At 50.2% G+C, this 24,563-nt stretch overlaps 2 protein-coding genes and 1 long non-coding RNA gene across 5 annotated transcripts; 2 read left to right on the top strand and 1 right to left on the bottom strand.

The window, feature by feature from the left end:
* The first annotated feature begins 1,751 nt into the window (after positions 1-1,751).
* On the top strand, positions 1,752-6,714 carry Dazap2 (DAZ associated protein 2). Of its 2 annotated transcripts, none has more exons than XM_028782225.1 (4): positions 1,752-1,909; positions 3,087-3,205; positions 3,892-4,060; positions 5,326-6,714. In XM_028782225.1, exons 1-4 carry the CDS (start codon positions 1,897-1,899, stop codon positions 5,646-5,648), a joined length of 624 nt encoding a protein of 207 aa, XP_028638058.1. In that variant the 5' UTR covers positions 1,752-1,896; the 3' UTR covers positions 5,649-6,714. The 2 variants fall into 2 exon arrangements, with proteins under 2 accessions (XP_028638058.1, XP_028638057.1); XM_028782224.1 differs by having other exon boundaries at positions 1,753-1,909; positions 3,892-4,137.
* A 585-nt stretch (positions 6,715-7,299) lies between these two features.
* Positions 7,300-23,749, bottom strand: Smagp (small cell adhesion glycoprotein). 2 transcript variants are annotated; one of them, XM_028782227.1, is made up of 4 exons: positions 23,387-23,749; positions 23,008-23,076; positions 8,589-8,669; positions 7,300-7,960 (listed from the first exon to the last, which is right to left on the bottom strand). In XM_028782227.1, the coding sequence occupies exons 2-4, from the start codon at positions 23,039-23,041 to the stop codon at positions 7,782-7,784; spliced, it is 294 nt and encodes a 97-aa protein (XP_028638060.1). In that variant the 5' UTR covers positions 23,042-23,076; positions 23,387-23,749; the 3' UTR covers positions 7,300-7,781. The 2 variants fall into 2 exon arrangements, with proteins under 2 accessions (XP_028638060.1, XP_028638059.1); XM_028782226.1 differs by having other exon boundaries at positions 23,564-23,749.
* LOC114633645 lies at positions 18,080-20,352 on the top strand. Its single transcript, XR_003713216.1, has 3 exons — positions 18,080-18,420; positions 19,544-19,818; positions 19,921-20,352. It is a non-coding gene; the product is annotated as an uncharacterized LOC114633645 (long non-coding RNA).
* Positions 23,750-24,563: the final 814 nt, after the last annotated feature.

Here is a 24,563-nt window from a genome sequence, read left to right as displayed (position 1 = left end):
AGAGTTCCCAAACAGCCTTTAGTTAGCGGAGCCTAGTCAGGAATTGCTCTGTGTGTTGATAGGAAAACAAAATGGAAATCCTGACCCCGGAACTGGGGAGGCAGAATACAAAACTTGAGTCTGTAACCTGTCCTTTAGATCAGTTTTTCTTCTTGAATGCTTCTTTTTCTATGTGTGTCTGCGTGAAGCTGTGACATGCATGCGCAGGTCCCCAGGATGAACCAGACTGGCCTCTGGAAGAGCAGTAAGTGCTCTTGACCACTGAGCCGGCTCGCCCAATAGAACACCTCCTTGGATCCGTGTTCTATTGGAGAAGGAAGCAGGGATGCTCAGATGAGCCCGGCTTGCCTCTCAGGCTGCTGTGCGAACTGGAGGAGAACTGTAATAGTCACCTGACACACAAGCGGGGCGTGAGGTCTCGGTGTCGGACGAATCGGGAGTCAGTTTGGCGAGGTCCTCTCACTCCAAAGCCTGCCCGTCCACTTCACCACGCACAACACAGACTTCTGCAGACACGATCCATGAGTGCGCGTACGGTTGCTCAGCAGATATCCCGGAACGAGGAAGGGGGGGAAATGCAATCCCTGTCCTAAGAGACGTCATCTCTGCTCCTCAGGATAACCGAGGGGGGGGGGGCTAAAGCACTCACAGCCTCTGTCCGGAGATTACGGGTCTCCTTCAAACGTGCCAGGCCAGGGTGCGGGGTGCTGCGTCCCCTCAGCTTGTGCTGGGGCACACACGGTCTATCTCAAGACAGGGAACAAGGCGCGGGGGCACAGCCATCAGGGCACGGATCCGAGAGGGGGGCACTGTCTATCTCAGGATAGGGGGCGGGGCGCGGGGACGGAGTCCATCTCAGAGCAGGGAGCCGGCCGCTGGATTGTCAACAAGAGGCCTGGAAAGACCGGAACGCGGGACAGGCTAAGGTCTGAGGTCTGGGTCGCGTTTCGCAGGCACTGTGGAGTCCTGACACTCTGTGTCCTCACCTGGAATTGGTGAGCGGAGGCGGGTCAGAGTGGGGACGCCGCCCTGAGACGAGCCCTACAAGAACTCCGTTATTCTTAGGGCGGGGCGTGCGGGTAGGGCGGGGCCGCGCAGGGAGGAGGGGCACATAGTGAGGGCGGGGCAGAGCAGGGAGGGCGGGGCATGTGAGGGCAAAGCGCGCGGTGAGGGAGGGCGGGGCTGCGCAGGGAGGAGGCACGCGCGGTGAGGGCGGGGCACGTGGTGAGGGCGGGGCATGTGGTGAGGGAAACCGCGCGCTGAGGGGGATGCCGCTCAGGGAGGGCGGGGCCGAGCAGGGAGGAGGGGGCACGTAGTGAGGGCGGGGCAAACGGTGAGAGCGGGGAACGCGGGGAGGGGGATGAAGGGCGGGGCCACGCAGGGAGGGCAGGGCACGTGGTGAGGGCGGGGCAAAATCGCGCGGAGAGAAGCCGTTCAGGGAGGGCGGGGCCGCGCAGGGAGGAGGAGCGCGCGGTGAGAGCAGAGTGCGCAAGGAGGAGGGGCACGCGGGGAGGGCGGGGCGCGCGGTGAGAGCGGGGAACGCGGGGAGGGGAAGGAGGGCGGGGCCACGCAGGAAGGGCGGGGCAAGTGGTGAAGGAAAAGCGCGCGGTGAGGACGAAGCTCCGCAGGGAGAGCGGGGCCGCGCAGAAAGGAGGAGCGCGGTGAGAGCAGAGCACGCAGGGAGGGCGGGGCACCCGAGGAGGGCGGGGCTTCCAACGCCCTCCTTGCAGCGACTGGCGGGCCTGCGAGGGGGCGGGGTTTCCGGCGGCAGTGCACTCCGGCAGCGACTGACGCAGAGTGGACGAACGTCACGTGACACGGAAGTGACTCCGAACAGGAAGAGGACGAGAAAAATAACCGTCCGCGACGCCGAGTGGAAGCGGACTCAGAGCCACCATGAACAGCAAAGGCAAGGCCTGGAAGCGGCAGGGGCCCGTCGGGGAGTCGGGCGGGTTCGGGTCGAGCGGGTCCGGGGACGGACGGGCTCGGGGGCGGTCTGTGCCGTTCTCCTCAGCGGGCCGCGGAGCGCGGCCGCACCTGACGTGGCCGCCCCCCTCCCCCACACAGCGCAGCCCTCGGCCCTCCCGGCCCCAGAAACTCTGTGGCGCAGTTTGGAGCCGCGGGCTCCGGTGTGTGAGGTGGGGGGGGCTTTTCCGTGACGGACACCGGCTGGAGCGAATGGGGAGTTAGAGCAGGGATTTGGGCAGGCCAATGGAGGGCCGACGGAGGCGGGGCGCCGCGCCTCGGAACAACAGGCCTTGGCCGAGCTTAACTAGTGAGGTGCCGGCTCCGCTGCTCGGTCCCGGCCTGGAGGGACCCTTTCCCGCCTGCCGTGGACTTCCCGCGCTTGCTCCTCAGGGCCAGGACGTCTAGCCGTCCCTGTGCGGGTGCTAATGTTTGTCAGAACACGGTCGCGCTCGCCCCCCCTCCCCACCCGCCGCCCTTCTCACGGTTAACTACCATTCACTCACTCTGTGGAAGTCGACCTTGAGTAGGAACTCGTGAGGTAAACACTCAGAACCGTGGGTTCCACAGAGTCCGGACTGGTTACGGCACAGCCCGTGGGAGACAACCCAGAGTGCAAGCCCCTAAGACACCACCAGCCGTCCTCAGGAACGGGTCCTCAGAGCTGACCTCTGTTTGACAGGGAACATGGCCGAGTTAGACTTGATTCCTCCATCGGTGTGCCAGTGGGAACAGCGCCTTCCATTGTGAGGGTGCAGAGACAAGCCTTGTCTTCTTGGCTCTAAGAAATAAGGCTCCGTGTGACAACCTATTTGCAGCTCTTCTGCTCGCTCCCACTAAGTTAACTACCCTATGCCCCCCTGCCCCATTTGGTAGCTCTGTTTACAAACTTGTTTCTATTATTTTAAGTGTGCCTGCCTCTGTCTGAGTCTGCCTGAGTGTCTGTGAACGGAGTGTAGGTGTCCACAAAGGCAGAAGCTAGGGTTGAAAGGAGGTTGTCAGATGTGGGTGCTGGGAACAGACTTGGAAGGGCAGCACTTCGTCTTACCCACTGAGCACTTTTCCAGTTTGCCACCCCTGTAGTTTGATAGACAACATGTCTCCTCCCTTTTGTATTCCAGGTCAATATCCGACACAGCCCACCTACCCTGTGCAACCTCCTGGGAATCCAGTATATCCGCAGACCTTACATCTTCCTCAGGCTCCACCCTATACTGATGCTCCACCTGCATACTCAGAGGTGCTGCAGTTTGCTAAACTTCTAACTAGTTGAGAACACTCTTGCACCCCCCTTGTTAAGTCTTCAAATCTGACTTCACAAGTAGAAGGATGCTTTGTTAATCATCTAAAACATAAGTCAGTAGTTACCATTGGAATTGAATATATTATCTGATTATGTTATCTGACATATGCTGAGTTAAGCTGAGTTTGGGTCCTTTGAGCACAGTAGTAGCTGTGGATGCAAATGACCCAAACTACTGTGTGCCAGTGACTATAACCAGTGTGTTATCTGCACACACAAGAACTAAGAGTGGACATGAGCCATGCATGGTGGTACAGGCTAGTAGTCTCAGCACATGAGAGGCTGAGGCAGGAGGAACCTGAGTTCAAGGCTGTCTTGGACTATATCACCAAACCCTGTTTCCAAAACCAGACAAGGGGCTGAGGATGTAGCTGATTTGGTAGAGTACTTACTTAGCATGTACCAAGCCCTAGATTTGGTCCCCAGGACAATGTGAACTGGGTTTCATAGTGCAGGCTTTTAATTCCTTAGTCGAGGCAAGAGAATCAGGAGTTCAAGGTCATCCACTCCTACATACTTGAAGGCTAGCCTGAGCTACAGGAGATGGTCTCAACAATACTTAAACATTTCAGATTGGAATGTCACAAAAAATAATATTTTGCCTTCTCTTCTGCTTCTTTTAGCTCTATCGTCCAAGCTTTGTTCATCCAGGGGCTGCCACAGTTCCCACCATGTCAGCTGCATTTCCTGGCGCCTCACTGTACCTGCCTATGGCCCAGTCTGTGGCTGTGGGGCCTTTAGGCTCCACAATTCCCATGGCTTATTATCCAGTTGGTCCCATCTATCCACCTGGCTCAGCAGTGCTGGTGGAAGGAGGTTATGATGCAGGTGCCAGATTTGGAGCTGGTGCCACTGCTGGGAACATTCCTGTGAGTATGGCTAACCAGGAGCTCAGACCTTATATACCTGAAGGGTCTAAAATGACTTCATATTCATTCTCTAACCATCCCTGAGAAGTAGTGCTCAGGGCCGGCACTGCTGCTGTCCTCTCAGAGCAGAAATGTGGCCGGGCCAATCAGGGCATTGGACACAGCCTTTGGTTTTAGAGTTAATCAGATTGATTTGTTTTCTTGTCTTATTAAAATAAGTAGATAGCCAGGTGATAGTGGCATGTGCCTTTGATCCTAGCACTTAGGGGCAGAGACAGGGTCTCTGAGTTTGAGGCCAGCCTGGTCTACAGAGCAAGTTCCATGACACACAGAAACCCTGTCTATAAATTTAAAAAGACTGCTAGCTGCTAGCTCCTTTTTCAGTTGTTTGGGCACAGTGAACTGGTCCAGGGGTGCTGCTTGCCGAGTTCATAAGCATTTAATATTTGCTGTGAGGGGGGAATGTACTAGGAACCCAGGTAATTAAGAAAGTAGAATGCCCAGTCCTTAGTAAGTGGATTGTAATTTCCAGGTCCTCCTGCTTAGTGATGCTGTGAATGGGGCTTGTAGCCCACAAGGTTCTAGCAAAGGCCATCTTCTCAGGAGTCACATTCTAGAGTCAGGTGGGAATGGTATTGGCTTTTAACAGTGTTGTATGTTAAAAATCTGGAGTTGCTGGAGATGTAGCCCAGTGGTAGAGCATTTGCTTAGCATGTACAGAAGGCTCTCCCCCTCCCTAGTTAATAAAACCCCATACCTCAAGAGTTCCTGTGGGGTCGGAGTGCCTGAGAAGGATGGGATCGGATATTTACAGGTTGTATCTTAGAGCTAGAACTCTGGGTGAATGACAGATTTCCTTTCATGTTTGTGTCCTGGATTTAGAGAGGGTAGACTTGCTCTAGAACTCAAGCCATTGCAGACTTAGCTCCTTTAAATGCTGGTTGCTTGGTATGGTAGTACATGCTATAATCTTAACAGTGGGAAGGCTGAGGCAGGAGACTTCCTTTGAGTTTCATGTCAGCCTGGGCTATATAGCATAAACCAGTCAAGTGAGAGTTATCAGTGAGACCCTGGGTTGACCTACCCTACTGCCTGCAAAAAAAAAAAGGTTACTGGTTGGCACACTGCCCCCTTCTTACGCAGCGTCTACTTCCCCTGTGCCCACTGTACCTTGTCCTTTCCTTCTAGCCTCCACCTCCTGGATGCCCTCCCAACGCTGCTCAGCTTGCAGTCATGCAGGGAGCCAACGTCCTTGTAACTCAGCGCAAGGGAAACTTCTTCATGGGTGGCTCAGATGGTGGCTACACCATTTGGTGAGGAACCGTGGCCACTCCTGTGCCGGGGAAGACATCATATACCTTCAGCACTTCTCACAATGTAACTGCTTTAGTCATATTAACCTGAAGTTGCAGTTTAGACACATGTTTTTGGGGTGTCTTTCTGGTGTCCAAACTTTGAGGCACTTTTCAAATTTAATAAGGAACCATGTAAGGGTAGCAGTCCCTCCCTAATGCATTCTGAGATAGGGAGGTATCCATTCTTCAAATGAATGTGAGTGAAGAAGCAGCCCCAAGCTCTTCCTTAATTCCTCTGGAGTGATGCTGTGCCATGCTGGTCTTTGCTTCTAGTAATAAAACATCAAATTAGGTTTGGAGAGAACTTTGATCTTCCTAAGAATTAAAGTTGCCAAATTATTCTGATTAGTCTTTAATCTCCTTAAGTCTTTGATTTATCTTACTTGTTAAATGAAACGCATTAGGTGTCTGCCTTTTCCTTCCCATCATCTGCCCCACCTGTCCCCACTCCTCCACCCCCTCCCATTGATGTCCATTGAATCAGTGGTGCAGGACCGAAAGCCAGTCAGACTCAGCCCCTTGTCTCCCTGCACCTGTCCCACTTGACATTTTTTAACTCGTCTTTCATAAGGATCCTCTGAAGCCCCGTGTGTCCCGAGCACAGACTCCATTTTTTCGGGTTTTGTATATCTCCAGGCAAGGTAAAGGGTACCTTTTGGACCCGCCTCATAAACCATCTCTGTATCACCATGAACCCAGACTAGCTGTGGTGCCAGAAACCTGAACTTAAAACAACAGTTCTAGTGTAAACTGTCCTAGGAAAATTTAAAAATGACAGGCAGGGAAGAAAATGCATATCAAAAGCTTGGCTTTAAAGCCCAATTAAGGGAGTTTTAGATCAAAAACTAGCTATCACTTCCTGAGTGTCTCATGCAGCCACTCCCAGGAGTTTCCTGAGGTGGGTTAGTAGGGTCACGTGAATGCCTCACTATGACATGACTTGAGTCCAGTGAGATCTCATTAGGATTAATATTTCAGGGATCCTTACTATTTTGATTTGTTTTCCGAGATTGGATTTTATTTTATCTGATATTTCAGTTCATCTAAATCTTGTGTTCTGTACATGTGATGTTTGACTGTACCATTGACTGTTATGGAAGTTCAGCGTTGTATGTCTCTCTACACTGTGGTGCACTTAACTTGTGGATTTTTTATACTAAAAATGTAGAATAAAGACTATTTTGAAGATTTGAATAAAGTGATGAAGTTGCATTACACCTCACTCCAGCATTCTTTACTTAGCATGTGCTCAGATGGCTTCCTTCATGTGTCAGGTCTTTACGTCCCACCCAGAAATCAGTGCTCCATTGATCTGTTTCTTTAATAGTCTTTGAAGTAAATGCAGGTGTGTCGGGCTAGGCTTGACTGCTCTCATGAGTTCCACTAGAGATGATTCTGGATTCATGATGCTGGTGACGGTGGCCTACACACAAACGTAATCCAGTACTCAGGAGATAAGGCACAGAGAAACCCTATCTCAAGGGGAAAAAAGAAAAGAGCTTTACTAATGGGTTCAAAAGCCAGGTCTTTTTTGGCTCCGTCTATATATACACAGGGATCTGGGAGCTTGTGGCCCTTGCCAGGATTAAGAGCAAACCCACTTATTTTCTCATGTGTTTCTGGTGATGCTTGTCTGGAACAAACCTCCTGGGTTGTCCTCATTTCCAGCTACTGAACAGTTCTGATAACTATAGAACTTCATTACAAGTTCTTACTGAGACGACACATGCAGAGGAGTTAAATAAACAAAAGAAAATGCTGTAAAATGCTAAAGCAAAACAAGGAAAAATTCTTATAAATGAAAACCTGACTTTCATAATAAGTTTAATTTGGATAAAAACATTGTAAGCTTGAGGCTGATGGGGGAATGGTGGGGCTCAGATCAAACAAAGACAGTAACATTCTAACTCTATCCCCGCTGGCCTGAGCCCTTTCCTGTTGTATCCAGCCTCCAGGAAGACTGGAGAGCTACACAGGGCTCTTACTAGTCAACTAGTGAGGGGACAAAGTGGACCAGCCTGTGACCTCACTTCCAACTCAGGCATGGCCCCACTTTGTTGGCCGGTTGCAAGCACTGTCCTTACCAAGGCCCAGTGTCATGAGCAGCTTTCTCCGTGTCTCTGGACCCTGAAGTGAGTGATGCCACCAGTACTGGGGGCTGTGTCCTGGGAGGTGAGTGGATGTGCCTGTGTCAATGCCACTCACTGGCTTCAGAGCAAATGTTCCCTAACTACAGAGGCAGTGTCTTAGTGTTGGAGCCAGGAATTGGCCCCTCCAGCCTGGGGGTCATTAGATGAAGTACTCTTCCTTCTCTCTGCCCTTGGCTGAGTCAGTCTCCATCTGGAGGATGGCGCTGGGCTCCCCTTCTGCGGGCTCATAGGTGACGTAGCTGCCTTTGTTCTTGTACAAGTAAAAGAAGATCAAGGTCACCACTGAGAGCAGGGTAAGGAACACCACGGTGATAACAACTTGGAAGGGAGAGAGAGAGAGAGAGAGAGAGAGAGATGTTTTAGTATTTCATCGGGCCATCTGAATTAGGTCATTACTTCCTAGTAATGAGGGGTGCCCCTCAAACACAGCTTGTCCAGGGCACAGCATCCAGGGGCTCTTGGTACTTAGCTATAGACATGCTGTTTTGATTTCTGACAAAATTCAACTTCCTCCCAAACCAGTTTCTGATGATCATGCTAGAAACGAGGAGGGAAATAAATAGCTCATGCCAACAGGAAGGGAGTTTTAAATACATAGCTTCCTACGAGAGCTTCTCTGGTTTTCCCTGCTCTTCCTCACCCACTCAACAAGCCACATGTACCCTCCTACCAACCCACACACCCCAGCTGAGCGGCCACATGCACCAGTGCCTGTGCATGGTCACTCCCAGCTTATCACTTATGGTCATGCCTCTGCGTCTCACAGCTCTGCATGTGTCAGAACTACATGCCAGGATAAACCCGCCAGGATAAACCCAGTTACCCCGATGTGGTTTTTCCTGTATGGGGAACATCTTAGCTGTCACACTGGGTGGGTTCCAGGCTGGCTCTGGAGCAAGAGGTCTTAGCTCCGAGGCCCCTTGAATTGGCACACTGGCTTTGTTACCTGCAATGAGCGCTGTGCTGGCCTCTTCAGCTTGTGGGGACAGGGTCTCGGGGGCCTGAAAAACCGGCGTGGTCATCAATTCTGGGAAGTTGAGAAAGGGGGAAAGAAAAGGGTGAACCCTTTGTCTTTGGCATTCTGTCACTACACCGTCCTGGGGAGTTGCTCAGTGGTTAGAGCACAGGCTGGTGGTCTTCCTGAGGACCCAGATTTTATTTCCAGCACCCACATGGTGGTGTTCATCACCTATAATGCCAGTTCGAGAAGATCTGATGTCCTAGCCTCTATGGCCACTGGGCACACATGCACACATACACACGTGCAGGGAAAACACTCATATTCATAAAATAGAAAAAAGCTCATTGACTAGTGTCTACAAGAACTCCAAGCAGAAAATCCTGGAAAACAGAGATGAAACCAAACTATTTCCAAAAGACATTTTTATGAATTTCTCTCTGCCCAATACAATGGTTAAAAATAGGGGCTTGAGCTAGGTGTAGTGGTGCACACCTTTAATCCCAGCACTTGGGAGGCAAAGGCTGGCAGACCTGTCTTGGGAGGCAAAGGCTGGCAGGTTCAAGGCCAACCTGTCTACAGAATGAGTTCCAGGACAGACAAAGCCACATTGTGAGATCTTGTTCAAAGAAACAACTAAATAAATTAGGGCTTTTGGCTTGGGGGTGGAGGTACATGCCTTTAATTCCAGCACTCAGGAGGCAGGAGTTCAAGATCAGCCTGGTCTATAGAGAGGGTTTCAGGCTAGCCAGGGCTATAGAATGAGACCGCATCTTAAAAAAAAAAGAAGGTGAGGGGTTTAGTTTTTGCTAGCTATAGTGACATGTCTATCATCCCAGCACTCAGGGCTGAGAAAGATTGCTCAAGGTCCTCCTGTGCTATATAGAGTTCCAGGCTAGCCTGAGATGTACAGGGAGATCCTGTCTCATACAAATAAACAAACAAAGGCTTTTGAGCCTGGACTGATTGATTTTCAAATATGACCCCTGTCCTTTACCAGGTGTATGTCCTTGGATAAGAAAGAATCACCAAACCCATCTGCATCAGTCACTTTAGATGCTGATGGGAGTGACAATAACTAGCTATAGGGTTGTTAGGGTTGTGACCATGACTTGAGGATTTATCACTGTAGGGATGCATCAGGTGCCAGAGGGGGGTGGGGGAAGGAAAAGAGAGATGATATATGTATCATGTAGCATCATGGTGTATTCTGTACATTTTGCAGTGTTCTACATACTCTAACATACTCCTGCACGTGGGGTGTACGTGTCTGTCCATGTGCACATCTGTGAATAATTCTGGTATATGCATATCATGGTTTTACTTGTGGAAGTCACAGAGGATGGGTTCTGGGATTCATCCTCACCTTCCTCTTGATTTGATACAGGATCTCTTTCTGTTATCTGCTACCTATGCTAGCTGGCCTCTGAGGAATCTCCTGTCTCCTCATCCTACCTCACTACGGCACTGCTGAGATAGCAAAGGCACGCTGCTGCCAGGTGCCATTCAACTTTAACCATGGTGCATTCTGTTACCTTTAACGCAGGTGAATCTCTTCGAGTTCCAGGCCAGCCAATGCTGGTGGGAACCTTTCTAAAGCAAAACAAATGCAGAATAACACCCATGGCTTTACCTGGGTTCTCGGGATTTGAACTCAGGTCCTCATGTTTATACAGCAGGCGTCTTGCCCACAGAGCCAACTCCCCAGTCCTATAAACATTATTTTTTTTAACTTTTTAAAAAAGATTTATTTTATGTATGTGAGTACACTGTAGCTGTCTCCAGACACACCAGAAGAGGGCGCCGGATCTCATTACAGATGGTTGTGAGCCACCATGTGGTTGCTGGGAATTGAACTCAGGACCTTCGGAAGAGCAGTCAGTGCTCTTAACCTCTGAGCCATCTCTCCAGCCCCTAAACATTATTTTTTAAGTAACAAAATAATATTCTTACCCTGCCCCAAAGCTTTTTCTTCTAGGATAGGTTCTGCACTTTACCAGGCTCAAAGCAGGGCTTCTAGTACCCAGAACCTTCCTACATCCTATCCTTTATCTATCTGCCTAGCCTTTAAATGCCAAACCTCCAACATCCCAAAGCCCCAGCTAACGTCATTACTTGAGTCAGGACATTTCTAAACTGTGGCCTAGAAGGTCTCACACTATGTAGCCCTGGTTGGCCCAGAGTTGCTCCATAGTCCAGACTGGCCTTGAACTCACAAAGATCTGCTTGCTTCTGTTTCCCCAGAGCTGGAATTAAAGGGATAAAAGACTGTGTGATACCACACTCTTTTCTTAATTAGCATTTTGGTGTAACTGTTGGAAGATGTAACTTGGTAAAGGTTACTGCAGGATCCAGACTTTCAGGGGAAAACGGGCTGGTCATCTCCGGAGCTACCGTTTACTTTATTTACCTAATGGCTTGCTTGAACCTATAATCACAACCCTTAAGAGCTGGAGGTATGGGTTTACAGTGAGTTCTACCCAGGCTGGAGAGAGAGAGAGAGACCCTATCTCAAAAGAAAGCAAAATAAAACCATAAAGGAGGGGGCAGAGAAGGGAGGGAGGGGGATATCAGAAGGGCACAGAGAAACTATCAGCACTGTGGCCCACCTGCTTTGCCAGGAGCTGTGTTAGACACGCCGGGGACAGATGAGAGCAGGACCAGCTTCACAGTGCTTACACCCCATAGGTTACATCATCTGAACACCCCAGGATCAGAAAAGCAGTAGAGGGGACTGGTCGGTATTTCTGCCAGGGGTGATGTCCGTGGAAGCCATATTTGAGTGGCTACTAGGACCAGGACTAGAAAGAGCTATTCTCAGCAGAGCTGTAAACAGAACACTGATGTGGTACCACTGTGCATGGGTGAATCAACATCAGTTGCTGTGAGCTGGGGCAAAATGGGCCTGTCCTTGTTTGTTTGTTGTTGTTTTTGGAGACAGAGTTTCTCTGTATAGCCCTGGCTGTCCTGGAGCTCACTCTGTAGACCAGGCTGGCCTCGAACTCAGAAATCCACCTGCCTCTGCCTCCCAAGTGCTGGGATTAAAGGTGTGCGCCACCACTGCCCGGCTGGGCCTGTCTTTTTCACAGAGAACAACAAGAACCTCATGAATTGCCCTTGTTCCCATAACAGAAAAAGCAGAGATGGGCTGTCAGGAATGCTTTCCAGGCTCAAGGCCAGCCCAATTCTTCTTTATTTTGGGGTGGGGGTGCGATGGGGTGAGATGGGGTCTCTCTGCAAAGCCCTGGCTGTCCTGGAGCTCACTCTGTGGACCAGGCTGACCTTGAATTCACAGAGATCCACCTGCCTCTGTCTCTGATCCAATCAGCTGGGGCTGATTTATGAGGTCAAGCTATAATAACTTGAGTGAGCTGGATCTCCTACCGCAGGGCTCCAGGAGACTGAGCTCAGGTCACTAGGCAGTAATGCTCGGTCACCCCGATGGCCCATTCACACCTGCTTTTCATGTGAATTATTAAACCAACATTGCAGGGCTAGTGTGTAAATAATGGGAGAGCACGCCTAAAGAGTTAGGGTGTAGCTCATTTGTAGGGGGTATGTGTGCTGTGTGTGATGTGTGTGAGTGTGGTGTACGTGTGGTGTGTGTGACTGTGTGTGTGAGAGTGTGGTGTGTGTGTGTGTCGTGTATGAGAGTATGTATGTAGTGTGTATGTGTGTGAGTATGGGGACATGTATGTGTGAGGGTGCATGTGTGAGTGTGTGGGGATGTATATATGAGATGGGAAAGTAGTATGGTATATGTGTGTATGAGTATGTGGTGTATGAGAGTGAGTGTGTGTGTGTGTGTGGTGTGTATGGGGAGATGCATGCGTGAGTACACATATATGTGTATGTATGTGTATGTGTGTTTAGAAATGCTATTCATACAGAGGACTGGCTTTGGTTACCGACACCCACATCGGATGGCTCACAGTTTCCTGTAACTCTAATCCCAGAGGATCCAATACATTACTCTAGCCTCTATAGACACAGTGCACACACATAAAAACGACAAATGTTAGTAGTGTTACTTAAATTATGAGGGCCAGCAAGATGGTTTAGCAGGAGCAGGCACTTGCTGTGCAAGCCTGGTGACCCGAGTTCAAACCCTGGAACCTTGTAAAGGTTTTCAGACGAGTTCTCTAGCCAACAATGACCTTGAACTTGTGACTCTCCGGCCTCCGAGTCTGGAAGGCTGTGATTGCACGTATGCACCGCACGCTGGTTTTAAGTAGTTAGGATCAAATCCAGGGCTTTGTGCGTGCCAGGTACCAAACTCTGCCAACTCGAGGAATCTGTGCCCAGCCATAGGTTTTTAAATTTTTTGTTTTTATTTTTCAAAACGGTATTTCTCGGTATAGCCCTGGCTTCCTGGAACTCACTCTGTAGACCAGGCTGGCCTCAAACTCTTAGAGATCCTCCTGCCTCTGCCTCCAGGTACTGAGAATAAAGGATATGTGTCACCACGCCCAGCTTAAATTGATTTTTTTTTTTGTTAAAAATGTATTTACTTAGAGACAGGGTCTCACTATGTAGTTGTGGCAGGCCTCAAACTCAGAATCCCTCCTGAAGTGCTAGGATTAAAGGTGTGAGCCACCATGACTGACAGACTTTGTTCTGATGAACAGGCAGGGGCTGGAGATATGGCTCAGCAGTTACCAACACTGGCTGCTCTTCCAGAGGTTCTGAGTTCAATTCCCAGCAACCACATGGTGGCTCACAAGCATCTGTGATGGGATCTGATGCCCTCTTCTGGTGTGTCTGAAGACAGCTACAGTGTACTCGTATAAATAAAATAAATAAATAAAACTTTAAAAAAAAAGATGAACAGGCAGAGCAAGATAGCTCGTACCTTTAAGAGGGGCAGAGGCAGGAGGATCCCTCGAGCTCAAGGCCTAATCCACAGAGCCAAGGCTAAATAGAGCTGTCTCAAATAAATAAACAACAAAACAAAAACAAAGAACAGTAAAGGGTGTACTCGCCCACCTGGGACCCGCCCACTTAACCAGACTCAGGGTTCAGACGCTAGTCAACATTTTTTATGGAGGTTGTTACTGTGTTTATGTGGAGTCTGATTATAAAGGTCCAGAAGTGTTCCTGGTCTGCCCTCGCTCCTGTAGTATGGTCTGCCCATTCCTGCTTTTCCTGTAAGTCCTCTCATTTTCAGTGTGATTTCAAAACATGAGTCATTTACAAAAAAAAAAAAAAAAAAAAAAAAAAAAAAAATGCACACCAAGCTTTCTAGCAGAAATGCCCAGGTTAGAAGCTGCCTTGAACACTGTCAGGAAGCTCTGGGTAGCCGACAAATTACCAGGACAATTTACAAAATGTTATATTTGGGAAAGGGAAAGGAAGGAACACGGGGCTTGAGGTGTGGACTTGAAAGTGTCAGGTTAGAGAGGGAAAGTAAGATCCCGGGGGTGTGTCTGTCTCTGTCTCCAAATAGAGATTCTTTTTTTTTCAGTAGGGAGCAGCAGGAATCATGAGGACATGAGGAAGTGGGCCCAAGAGAAGAGAAGCTGAGCTGGGCGTGGTGGCACGCAGGACAGTAATTCCAGCCATTGGGAGGAGAATTGTGAGATGGTTTGAGGCCAGTGTGGGCTACATAATGAGACCTTGTCTCCAAATCAGGAAGAAGAGAAGGGAAATGGCCCAGGAAGTACAGATACAAAAGGATCCCAGAGGCACTTACAGAACCAGCAAGGGAGCCCTCCCGGGTCCAGGCCTGTGCAGCCGGAAAGGTCAAGTTAGGGAGGCTAGCTTTGGGAACTTTCGAACACTATGAGTCAGGGCGGGAGCCCAGTGATGAAGCTACTACACTTCCTAGATTCTGATTCTAAGCTTAAATAAAAAATTAAGTCAGGAGCAGTGAGGCACACTTATAATCCAGGCTGAGGAGGGAGGGTGGCCGTAAGTTCAAGGCCAGCCGAGGCTCCACAGGGAGGCTCCATCTCAATGCCTAAAAATGTTAGTAGCCAGGAGTAGTGGTGCATGTCTTTAATCCCAAAATCTAGGAGGTGACAGAGCTACATAGTGAGACCCTGTCTCAGATTTTAAAAGTAAATTCAGTCAGTGATTGAGTAAGTACTCTGTGCTAGGTTCTGGCCATGGATCAATGAACAAACCAGGCAAATTTACCTGGCCCATAAATTACCTAGCCTATAAATGCACTGAGGGGCCAGTGAGATGGCTTGGTGGGTGAAGGGGCTTGCTGCTCAGTGATCTAAATCTCACAACCAAAGTTTGATCTTGGTACACAGATAAAAAGGCAGGAGAGAATTGACTCCATCAAGTTGTCCTTTGACCTCTACAAGTGTGTGCCAAGCCCCCCCCCACACTCATGCACGCACAATTTAAATTTTCAAAAATAAAATGAACCCACTGAAGTCCCAGTACTCAGAAAACTGAGGCAGGAACACTGAGAGTTCAATCCAGCCTGGGATATACACAGCAAAACCCTGTTTCAAAAAAAAAAAAAAACCCAAAACCAAATCAAATAACAATAAAACCCCTCCAAAGCACTTCACAAATCTCCTAAAAGAGCTCCTGCACACAGTCTGTTTCTGAGTATATACCCAGGAAACAAGTGGAATGATGTCACCGGAAGCTCACAGAAGTGCTGTTTCCGAATTCCAGTATGAAGCGTCTCATTGCCCATCAGCAGGTAAGTGGGCAAACAAAACACAGCGAAGGCATGTCTGGAGTTTTATTCTGCTTTAAAAATGTGAAGGGGGAGCTGGAGGGAAAGAAGGCTTGGTGTTTTAAGAGCATTGGCTGCTCTCGCAGAGGACCAGGGTTTAGCTCCCAGCACTTACATGGCGACTCACAAACACACCTGTAACTCTAGTTCTGGCTTCCAAAGGCACACATATACATAAGACAAAAATAAAGTGGCGGGGGAGGAAATTCTAATGTGTGGGACAACACAGATGATCCCAAAGGACCATGTGGCAGAGGTAAATGAAGCAGGCACAAAGGCCAAAAACTGGCTAGGTGTGGTAGTGCACAGATTTTAATCCCAGCCCCAGGAGACAGAGGGATCTCAGAGATGGAGGCCAGCCTGGTCTACCCCGAGTCCAGGGCAGCCTGATCGACCCAGAGAGTCCAGAGCAGCCAGAGTTGCACACTGAGATTTTATCGTATTGAGACAAGTATTGTATGGTGGCATTTATATTGATTATTGATGACCTAGAATAATCAAATTCAAGAGGCAGAGAGACAGTACATTTCACAGGTAGAGTTTCAGTTTGGGACACTGGTAAATGCAGTAAATGTCCTCAAGTAGCACAGACGGTACATCTAGAAGGACTTGACTCTGTGTACAGTTCCCAGCAACATACATTTTATGATGTTATCACAATTTTAAAACTCTCTCTTGAAAAAAATATGTTTTTTGTGTTAATGTGTTATGCCTTGTCTGCATGTGTATCTGCACGCTATGTGCATGCCTGGTGCCCACGGATCTCCGGAAACTAGGGTTAGAGAAGTTGTGAGCCGCCATGTGGGCTCTGAGAATTGAACCCAGGTCCTTTAGAAAGGCATCCCCTCTCACAACCACTGATCCATCCCCCCCAGTCCCCTTCCCTCACTTAAAAACAGATGTATGGCCCAGGCTGGTTTGAAACTTTGATTCTTCTGCCAGCACAACCTGTACAGGTCATGTTCTGAGAGGCAGCCCCGCGCACCTATGAGTATAAACCACGGAGAGAAGGCCACAGAGGGAAGGCCACGGAGGGAAGACCATGGAGAGAAAGAAGACCACGGAGGGAAGACCACAGAGGGAAGACCACGGAGGGAAGGCCACGGAGGAAAGACCACAGAGGGAAGGCCACGGAGGGAAGGCCATGGAGGGAAGGCCACGGAGGGAAGGCCACAGAGGGAAGAAGACCATGGAGAGAAAGAAGACCATGGAGGAAAGACCACAGAGGGAAGACCATGGAGGAAAGGCCACGGAGGGAAGCTAGGCTCTGCTCAGAACAGGCGAGTTGAGGTGACTGAGAAAAGACAGAAAATACGCTAAAGAGAGGAGGAAGAGGAGTACCATAGTGGTTGCTGGTTCAAGATATACGGAAAAACAAGCAAGGGGCAGGTGGTAGGATGTGGGAAGGTGCTGCAATTTTAAATAAGATAGTCAGAGAAAATTCCTGAGAGGCGCCCTGAATACAGCCCTGGAAGGTTGTGAGGGAGGCAGCCATGCGAACAGCGGGGACTGCAAGGTCAAGGTAATGACGGAAGGCACCTGGGCTGGAGTGTGCATGTCAGAGGTGCCATGTGGAGGCAACTTGGAGGGAGGGAAAGGGAGATGGAGCCACAGGCTGACAGCACATGGGCCTGTAGCTGCAATATGGCTGCTGCTGTCTGTGAGATGCCATGGGCTCATTACAAAGCCATATTTCCTCAGTGTTGTTAACAGTCTCCTAGAGATCTTGTTAAAATGCACACTATGGAGGTCTGGAGATGCATCAGCTGTTGCAGCACTGACTGCTCTTCCAGAGGACCTAGGTTCGATTCCCAGCACCTACACGGAACGTTCTAGAACTCCAGTTCCTGGGGGATCTGATAGCCTTTTCTAAATTCTGCAGACGCTGCATGCCATGTGACATACAGATGGCATATGCAGGCAAAACATTCATATACATAACATAAAAATGAAAACAATGCCTTTTTTTAAAAAAATGCAAACATTGATTCAGCAGACGGGAACAGGGGACCCTGGAATTCCAAATATCACAATTGAAATCCTGAGACCACTATCCTGAAGAGGCTCCATCTAGTTTACAGGAGGATGACTATATGTGGAAGGCAAGCAAGTTTCCAGGCTCAGCTGAAAATGCCAGGCCCTGGGAGGGCACTGTGGGCTTGCCCGGCCACCACAGTTCCATGCATGAGTGCGGGACACACCATCACAAGAGCTGTCAGAAATGATTACCTGTTTGGATTTGTTTTGCTGGGCTGGCAGCTGAAGCTGGGTTTGTGCGCATGTCAAGTGAAGGCGCTTTACGCCAGGCAGCAGGTGCTCAGCCAAACTCTTTCCAACACCAGGTGGCTGCTGCAGTTTTACAGACATGAAGTTTGGGTTGCTGGCTATGTGGCAAGCCATAACTGAAACAGATTGACTGACTTTAAGGGATCCCTCTGGGGCTCGGACAACGGGCTGAAAGTGAAAAGGTAGAGGCTGACAAACCCTGAACACCCACACGGGAGCCTTTCTCCATTCACCTCGAAGCCTTGGGTACAGCAGCAGCCCAGTGAGAAAGTGGACAGATCTGTTTTGAAGCAAAGACCTGGACAGGATGTGGGGTGGAGTCACACACGTGTGGCCTGAGTAACTGGAGAGGAGAGGTTTGCTCTTACCTGGTCTGGGGAAGCCCTCGGGAGGAACTGAGTGGGGACGGGGCACGGCTGCCTATCAGATATACAGGAAGTCAAGAATAAATCTGGGCCAGATATTAAGAAAGGAGAGAAGGTGGGTTGGGATACGGCTGAGCGGTAGAGGGTTAGCCTGTCTATCATGTGCATGGTCCTCCGATTGCCAGCAGTGTAAGAAAGCAGCCATAAAATGTAAAAAGTCATTAGCATACTCATAACAGGAGGCTGGGGAAGATCACCCTAACCTTAACCCTGAGTGACCCGAACCCTAGGTTGGTAGGTCAGTACACACAGCAGCCAAAATCGATCAAGCACCTGGACTTTTGTGGCATTTACCATGGGACCCAAAATGACCTTCACAAGACAAGTTCTGGTTTAGAGTTGAGTGCAAAGCTGCGGTTTAGGGTAGGTTCCAGAAAAAAATGGAAGGAGGAACTGGAGGAGGCTGAATGTAAGTAAGCTCTGTCTGTCTGTCTGTCTGTCTGTGTATACTCAAGCATACACGTGAGCCAAAGCCCAGTGTCAGTCAGGTACATAATTACTTCTTTTTTTGTTTTTGCTTTTCAAGACAGGGTTTCTCTGTGTAGCCCTGTCTGTCCTGGAACTCACTCTGTAGACCAGGCTGGCCTCAAACTCGGAGTTCCACTTGCCTCTGCCTCCCGAGTGCTGGGATTAAAAGGGTGCGCCACCACTGCCCGGCTTTCACCTTACCTTTTGAGAATGGTGTCTCACTGAACCTGATCTTACAAATTCAGCTAGACTCACTGGGGAGCAAGGCCCAGGGATCCTACTCCCACCTCCCCAACACTGAGATGACAGGCCTGCTTTGCTTACCTTACTGGTTCTGGCTTTTTCTGTGAGTACTGGGGACCTGAGCTTAATTGTTCATGCACACCATTCCAACTCCCACCCCGTGTCTGTGTGTGTGTGTGTGTGTATTTTCTGAGACATTTGACTATGTAGCCCTGGCTAGCTTCAAACTCCTGGAGATCTGCCTGTCTCTGTCTCCCAATTGCTGGATTTAAAGGCATGCATCACCACACCTAGCTCAAGGTATACTCATATGGAGTTTTTCTGTCAAGGTAAGGGATGAGGCTGCTGCTTGCTGGAGCCTGAAGGGAGGATGGGGAAATGCCAGCAGAACTCCCGAATGACTCAGACAGAGCAAACAACTGATAGGGTGCCTGACGCCATGTCCCTGAAGGGATGGGATCTAACACAGCAACAGAGGGCTGCAGCCAGCTGATCCACTATTCCAGGAAGCAGAGAACCGGGATGTGGGTGTGGTGGGCACCGCCGGCAGGAAACGAGACGTGGAGGCGGAGCCTTCAGCCGGAAGTGAAATGGTGGAAGTAGAGACCCTCAGCAGGAAACAGGGAGACAGTGGAGGTGGAGTCCTCTGCAGCCCTTTTCTGGGAAAAGCTGATATGCTCAAGATGGTCCTTGAGAGTGAGGATGAGCAGGGGACTTAAGGAGACTCAAAGGTTGGAGGTGACGGTGAGGTTTCCGACAAGGTGGTTTGACCTTTGACCTTAGGTGCTCTGTTGACCTTAGTGGCTTTTGAATCTCTACAGCAAACCACACCAGGTCCATAGCTTCCTGAGTGCTGGTTACAGGCATGCTCCACCACAATCACTACTTATGGCTTTCAAGAGGAAAGCACCACAACAACCACAACCACAACAACAACAACGCAATCCGAATCCAGGAACCCTGGCACCAAAAGGAGGAATCTGGGCTGCAGATGTACCAGTGCTTGTGGGGGTCGCTTGTGGAAGGGCCTAACTTTGATTCCCAGTTCCTGCCAGTTTTCCCAAAGAAAGAAGCTTGCTTCTGAGCTTCGGAGTGGGTAGGTGGCCAGGGCAGAGGGCCACAGCTTAAAGGCTCCGCCCAGATCCTAACTGCCAGGGGCCTTCAGATCCCTCACACAGCTTTCTTTGTGTTGACCCAGATACAAGCCGATTCCTTTGTGCCTCCTGTCTCCAGTTCTCTTATCGGGAGGAGGTATCAGATCAGTTGCCACCTAAAGCTGCCAACCTGCTTATTTGCTTTAGACCTGCCTGACAGGGCCACGCCCACAGCCCTCCGTCCCCAGGAGCGTGCGCACTGGAATCCCGCCCCTTTCTGCAGTGATGGACGGGCGCGCGGCTGGGTGAAGAAGACCTCGGGAGCAGCAGACCATGACAGAAAGAACACGCCTTGGGAATCGCTAGCGCTGGGCACAGGCCCTGCTTCTTCTGCTCTGATCAGCGGCATGATGGGAAATTTTCTTTTTTTCTTTTCTTTTTTTATTTTTCTTTTTTTTTAAAATCACTGAAAATTTCTTAACTCCCTCAAACTCAGATTTTGTTTCAAGAAAATGAGAATAAAACCTTCTCGGTGTGGTGAGAAAATAGGTCAGTGGAAAGTGCTGAGTGGGTGAGGGATGCTGGGGAAGCATGGCTTTACCTGGTGGGGTGGCCAGAGCTCCTGAGACCGAGTTCTATTTTGACTGACCGCACATGGCCAGCAGCTTGGTCCACAGTAATCTCAGGGGCCTATGAAAATGTCTTTTAATGATTTTATTTTAATGACTTAAGTTTCCTTTAAAGTCAAGGTAATGAGCTTTTAGATAAAATAATACTAAGATTGCCATATCAGCCAATTAATTATTCATTATAATATCTTCATCTGTAAGTACTCTTTTTTGTTTGTTTGTTTTTTCGAGATAGGGTTTCTCTGTGTAGCCCTGGCTGTATAAATACTCATTAATATAGACATCATTATAAGATCTTATCTTGGCGACATTGAAAACCACATTTTAAACTGTTAATAAAAAAAAAAGCCAGGCAATGGTGGCACACACCTTTAATCTTAGCACTTGGGAGGCAGAGGCAGGAGAATTTCTGAGTTCGAGGCCAGCCTGGTCTACAGAGTTCCAGGACAGCCAGGGCTGCACAGAGAAACCCTGTCTCGAAAAACCAAACCAAAACAAAAAAATTAAAAAACAACAACAAAAAGACCCCCAACCCCCCCCCCCAAAAAAAAAGGTGAAGAGCCCAAGACAAAGGTATGAAAAGCCTGAGAACCCAATGGTCATGTGATCCAACACGCCTGAACTAGGGGATCCTGACTGTGGAGGAAGGATTTGAAGGGAATATAGCAGGAAGGTGGAGAAGTACAAACTGGGTGCCCAGGAGCTAGGCTCTGCACCCCATCCTGTGCGGATTCCTGGATGATCACCAGCGGTCTCTCTTGTGCTTGGATATATGTTTGCTCAGACCTAGTGGGCAGGAAACTGTAAGCTACATCCTAGAATTCCTCCCCAACTCAGGCCACTTGTTGGGCGGAGAACACACAACAACATAACAGTTATGATTCAAAACCATGCAAGGAGTCAGGGAGTTGGCCGGCAGGTGAAGGCACCTGCTGCCAAACCTGACCCCTGAGTTAGATCCCCAGAAACCAAGTGGTGGAAGGAGAGAACAGACACCCACGTGTACAACATGAACAAATACATGTTTAAGAAATGGACATAGTCTTGAACAAGACACTTTTCTCCAGATGCCCAGCTGACTAATAAGCATATAAGAACGTGTGTGAGCATCACTGGTCACTAGGGAAACAAAGTCACAACCAGACACTATCTCCTACCCACTAAGGCAGTAGTATCACACCGGCCCGAATAACACGTGTTGGAGAGGATGTGAAGAAATCAGCACCTTTGTGTTGCTGGGGGGGGGGGGCATAAATAACACAGCTACTATGAAAAACTCTATCGTGGTTCTTTAAAAATGTATCAATTGCCATAACAACAACAATTCCACTTCTGGATGTGTATCCAACAGGATTGAAAGCAAAAGCAAATGGCAACCAGATAGTGACTTATGTGTGCTAAACAAATGTATGGAATATTAGACTTAAAACGAAGGAAATTCTGACATGGGTGACCCTTGAAGCACTGCTCTAGATAAAATAACCAGACACAAAAGAGTAAATACTGAGCCTAACTCATCCAGAGACTTTGTTGCAAAGCTCGCCTCCCCACTCGGGAGCCTTTGCCCACCGGTCTGCAGGTCTGTCCGCCATTTCTCCACTTCTCACCAACTACAAGTCTAAATCACGTGCCCCACTAGTTTCAGGAGAAACTGCCTCAGATTTGCCTATCCTGGGGTTCTCCCTCCCCGGACTTCATATCAGCAAAAACAGTGGCACTCAAAGTGAACGTTTGTTCTCATGGGAAAAAACCGGAGTCTATACCTAAGAAAACACAGGCCTATAGATCACAGGTTTGTTCCTCCCACACCCAAGGCTGGCACTAGGTGAAACCAATTAATATGTAAATATCTGTCAGCGAGCCAGACCTAGCCTGATTAGGAAATGAAAGGTAAGACTCAATTCACCACCTAAGATCCCTGCCCACCACCACCACAACCTGGCTTCTAGAATCTTTAAACACACCCCACAGCTCTCTTTCTGACAGGATCTTATGTAGCCCAGGCTAGACTTGAATTCACTATTTAGCTGAGGATAACCTTGAATTTCTGGCACTCCTGCCTCTACCTCCCAAGTTGCAGGGAGAAGGGACTGCCGGCACAGGCCACCAAAATGGGTTTCGTCTTGCAGGATCCACTCCGTACTTTAGCGGACTGAACCCGTGCTTGGCAAGCACTCTACCAATTAAGCTGCATCCCGAGCCCTCCCGGTTATCTTCAGAAGATTCCCTTTCTCCTCTACTTAACTACTGGAGTGAACGTTAAAATGGCTCCTTTGGGCATAAGAGAACTTCCTAAGCCCAGGTGACTCTCAGTGCCTGGAACTGGCCCGGTCCAGACTTGAGAATAAAACTGCGCTAAAAGGGCACACTGAAGTTGAATTCTGTTTCCTCGGAGCCTTTTCCTGAATGAGGCCGGGCGGCGGGGGTTTGGTAGGAGTGGGGTGGGTATGGGTGAGTCTTCCAGTCTACACTGAGTGAGACCTCACGGAATTCAAAGGCTGATTCAGGGGTGGGATGGGGATTCTCCAACAGTTCTCCTACTCCGTGACTTCCATCACCTACCTTCAGGAGAAGGTGTGGCCGGTAGGTTGTTCATCCTTGCTGAGGGCAGACTACCTCGTAAGGTCAGATCTGTGGGAAGGACAGGCAAGGATGAGGTGGCCGGGCTCCTAAGGTTGCAGGGCCTGGAGATCCCAGGAGAGCGTCGGGCGCCAGGTTCCCCCCACCCCCCACCCCGTCCCTTCCCCTGGATATATCCCCTCTCTTCCTTTCGGTTCTAATCAGCTTCCATAAACAAATCTCTCCCCAAAAGCCCGCCCTGGTCGCGGGGTACCGGGGACGGGTGGCGTTGGCGACCCTTTCCCCAGGCCTGGGAAAGTTAAGTAAGGGTGGGCCCGGTTGCGCCCATGCGCGATCCAGGTCCCGCGGCCACCTGCATTACCTGGGCTTCCAGGGCCAGGAGCCCCGCCGAGCCTTCTGCTGGGTCCGCCCCGCTCCCCGGGGACCCCGCGCGCCCCGGCCGTCGAGGGTCCCCGCAGCCGCGCGGTACCCGCCCAGGTCCGGTCGCAGGCGCGCGGCGGCCGAGTGCGGCCTCCGGGCTCCCGCGCGGCGCGCTCACCTTTCCAGTCCGACGGGCGGGCAGGGCCGGGCGCCGCGCGTCCTTTTGAACTCGCCGGGGTGGGAGCGGCCGAGAGTCGCCCGGGCCGCGCCCGGGACCCCGCGTCGAGCGGCCGCCGAGCCCGGGCCGCGGTGGGAGGGACAGGAAGGAGCGCGGGGCCGCCCTTAGCAGGTTCCCCTGGGAGGAAAGGCCACTGTCCCGAGCCGCTCCGCCCCCGTGCCGGGCTCGGCGGGGGTCGGCAGCGCCCGCGGTGGGGCGAGCGAGGGGCGCGGCCCGCGGGAGCGCAAACACGCGCGGGCCGGCTGGAGTCCGCGGCTGCGGGGCGACTTAGCCGAGCCCTTCCCGGGGCCACCTGGACCTTCCGCGTGCGACCTTCCCGGGAGGCGGTGGAGTGTGGAGAGGGTAGGAGGTGTGGCTGTGGGCTGTTTAGGATTAAAAGCCCCAGCGCAACTGCTTGCCAGCTGGGTGGCCGTGGGCACATTCCTGAACACCTCAGTAGTCGGTTTCCTCATCCCTAAAATGGGGACTGAAAGTGGCAATTCCTGTAAAGCCGTTTTACAACCCTAGTCCTAGCCCGGGGCAAGCGCCTTGATTTAAATATTCATCAGTGCTGTGGTCTCGTTGTCGTTTGACTCACGCCAGTGACAGGAAATGCTCCCAAATTAACTAGAGGAACTCAGTGACTAAGAGGATGTAATTCTATATAATACCGGCTCTGGAGTTGGCTCCGCGGTGTAAGCTAATACAAGTTACTTCTGATTGTCTGGGCAGAGGTGTGTGAATTCAGAGTGTTACTGTGGCGCTCCAATGAGTTGCCTAGAACCTCACCTGGCACATGATATGTGCTCAAAAAACACTGGCCAGCGTTGTTATCTTGGCTACTTACTAAGGATCGGACCTGACCAACCACACCTGGCTTTCATAAGTGTCTTTTTCTCTCTAAAATATAACCCTTAAAAGCTTGCTTTGGGGAAGAGGGGTAGCTGGAGAAAGAGTCCCA

Source organism: Grammomys surdaster, unplaced genomic scaffold (genome assembly GCF_004785775.1).
Source record: "Grammomys surdaster isolate TR1022 unplaced genomic scaffold, NIH_TR_1.0 724, whole genome shotgun sequence".
Lineage (NCBI taxonomy): Eukaryota > Metazoa > Chordata > Mammalia > Rodentia > Muridae > Grammomys > Grammomys surdaster.
This window is presented reverse-complemented; position numbering and strand designations above follow the sequence as displayed.

Excerpts from the sequence above, each read along its gene's own strand:
- Dazap2 (XM_028782225.1), top strand. Across the intron at positions 3,206-3,891 it reads CTCCACCTGCATACTCAGAG|CTCTATCGTCCAAGCTTTGT; the intron begins GTGCTGCAGTTT and ends TGCTTCTTTTAG. Across the intron at positions 4,061-5,325 it reads TGGTCCCATCTATCCACCTG|CCTCCACCTCCTGGATGCCC; the intron begins GCTCAGCAGTGC and ends CTTTCCTTCTAG.
- Smagp (XM_028782227.1), bottom strand. The coding sequence starts at position 23,041 with ATGAACAACCTACCGGCCACACCTTCTCCTGAAG. Across the intron at positions 8,670-23,007 it reads GGCCACACCTTCTCCTGAAG|AATTGATGACCACGCCGGTT; the intron begins GTAGGTGATGGA and ends TCAACTTCCCAG. Across the intron at positions 7,961-8,588 it reads CAGCACAGCGCTCATTGCAG|TTGTTATCACCGTGGTGTTC; the intron begins GTAACAAAGCCA and ends CTCCCTTCCAAG.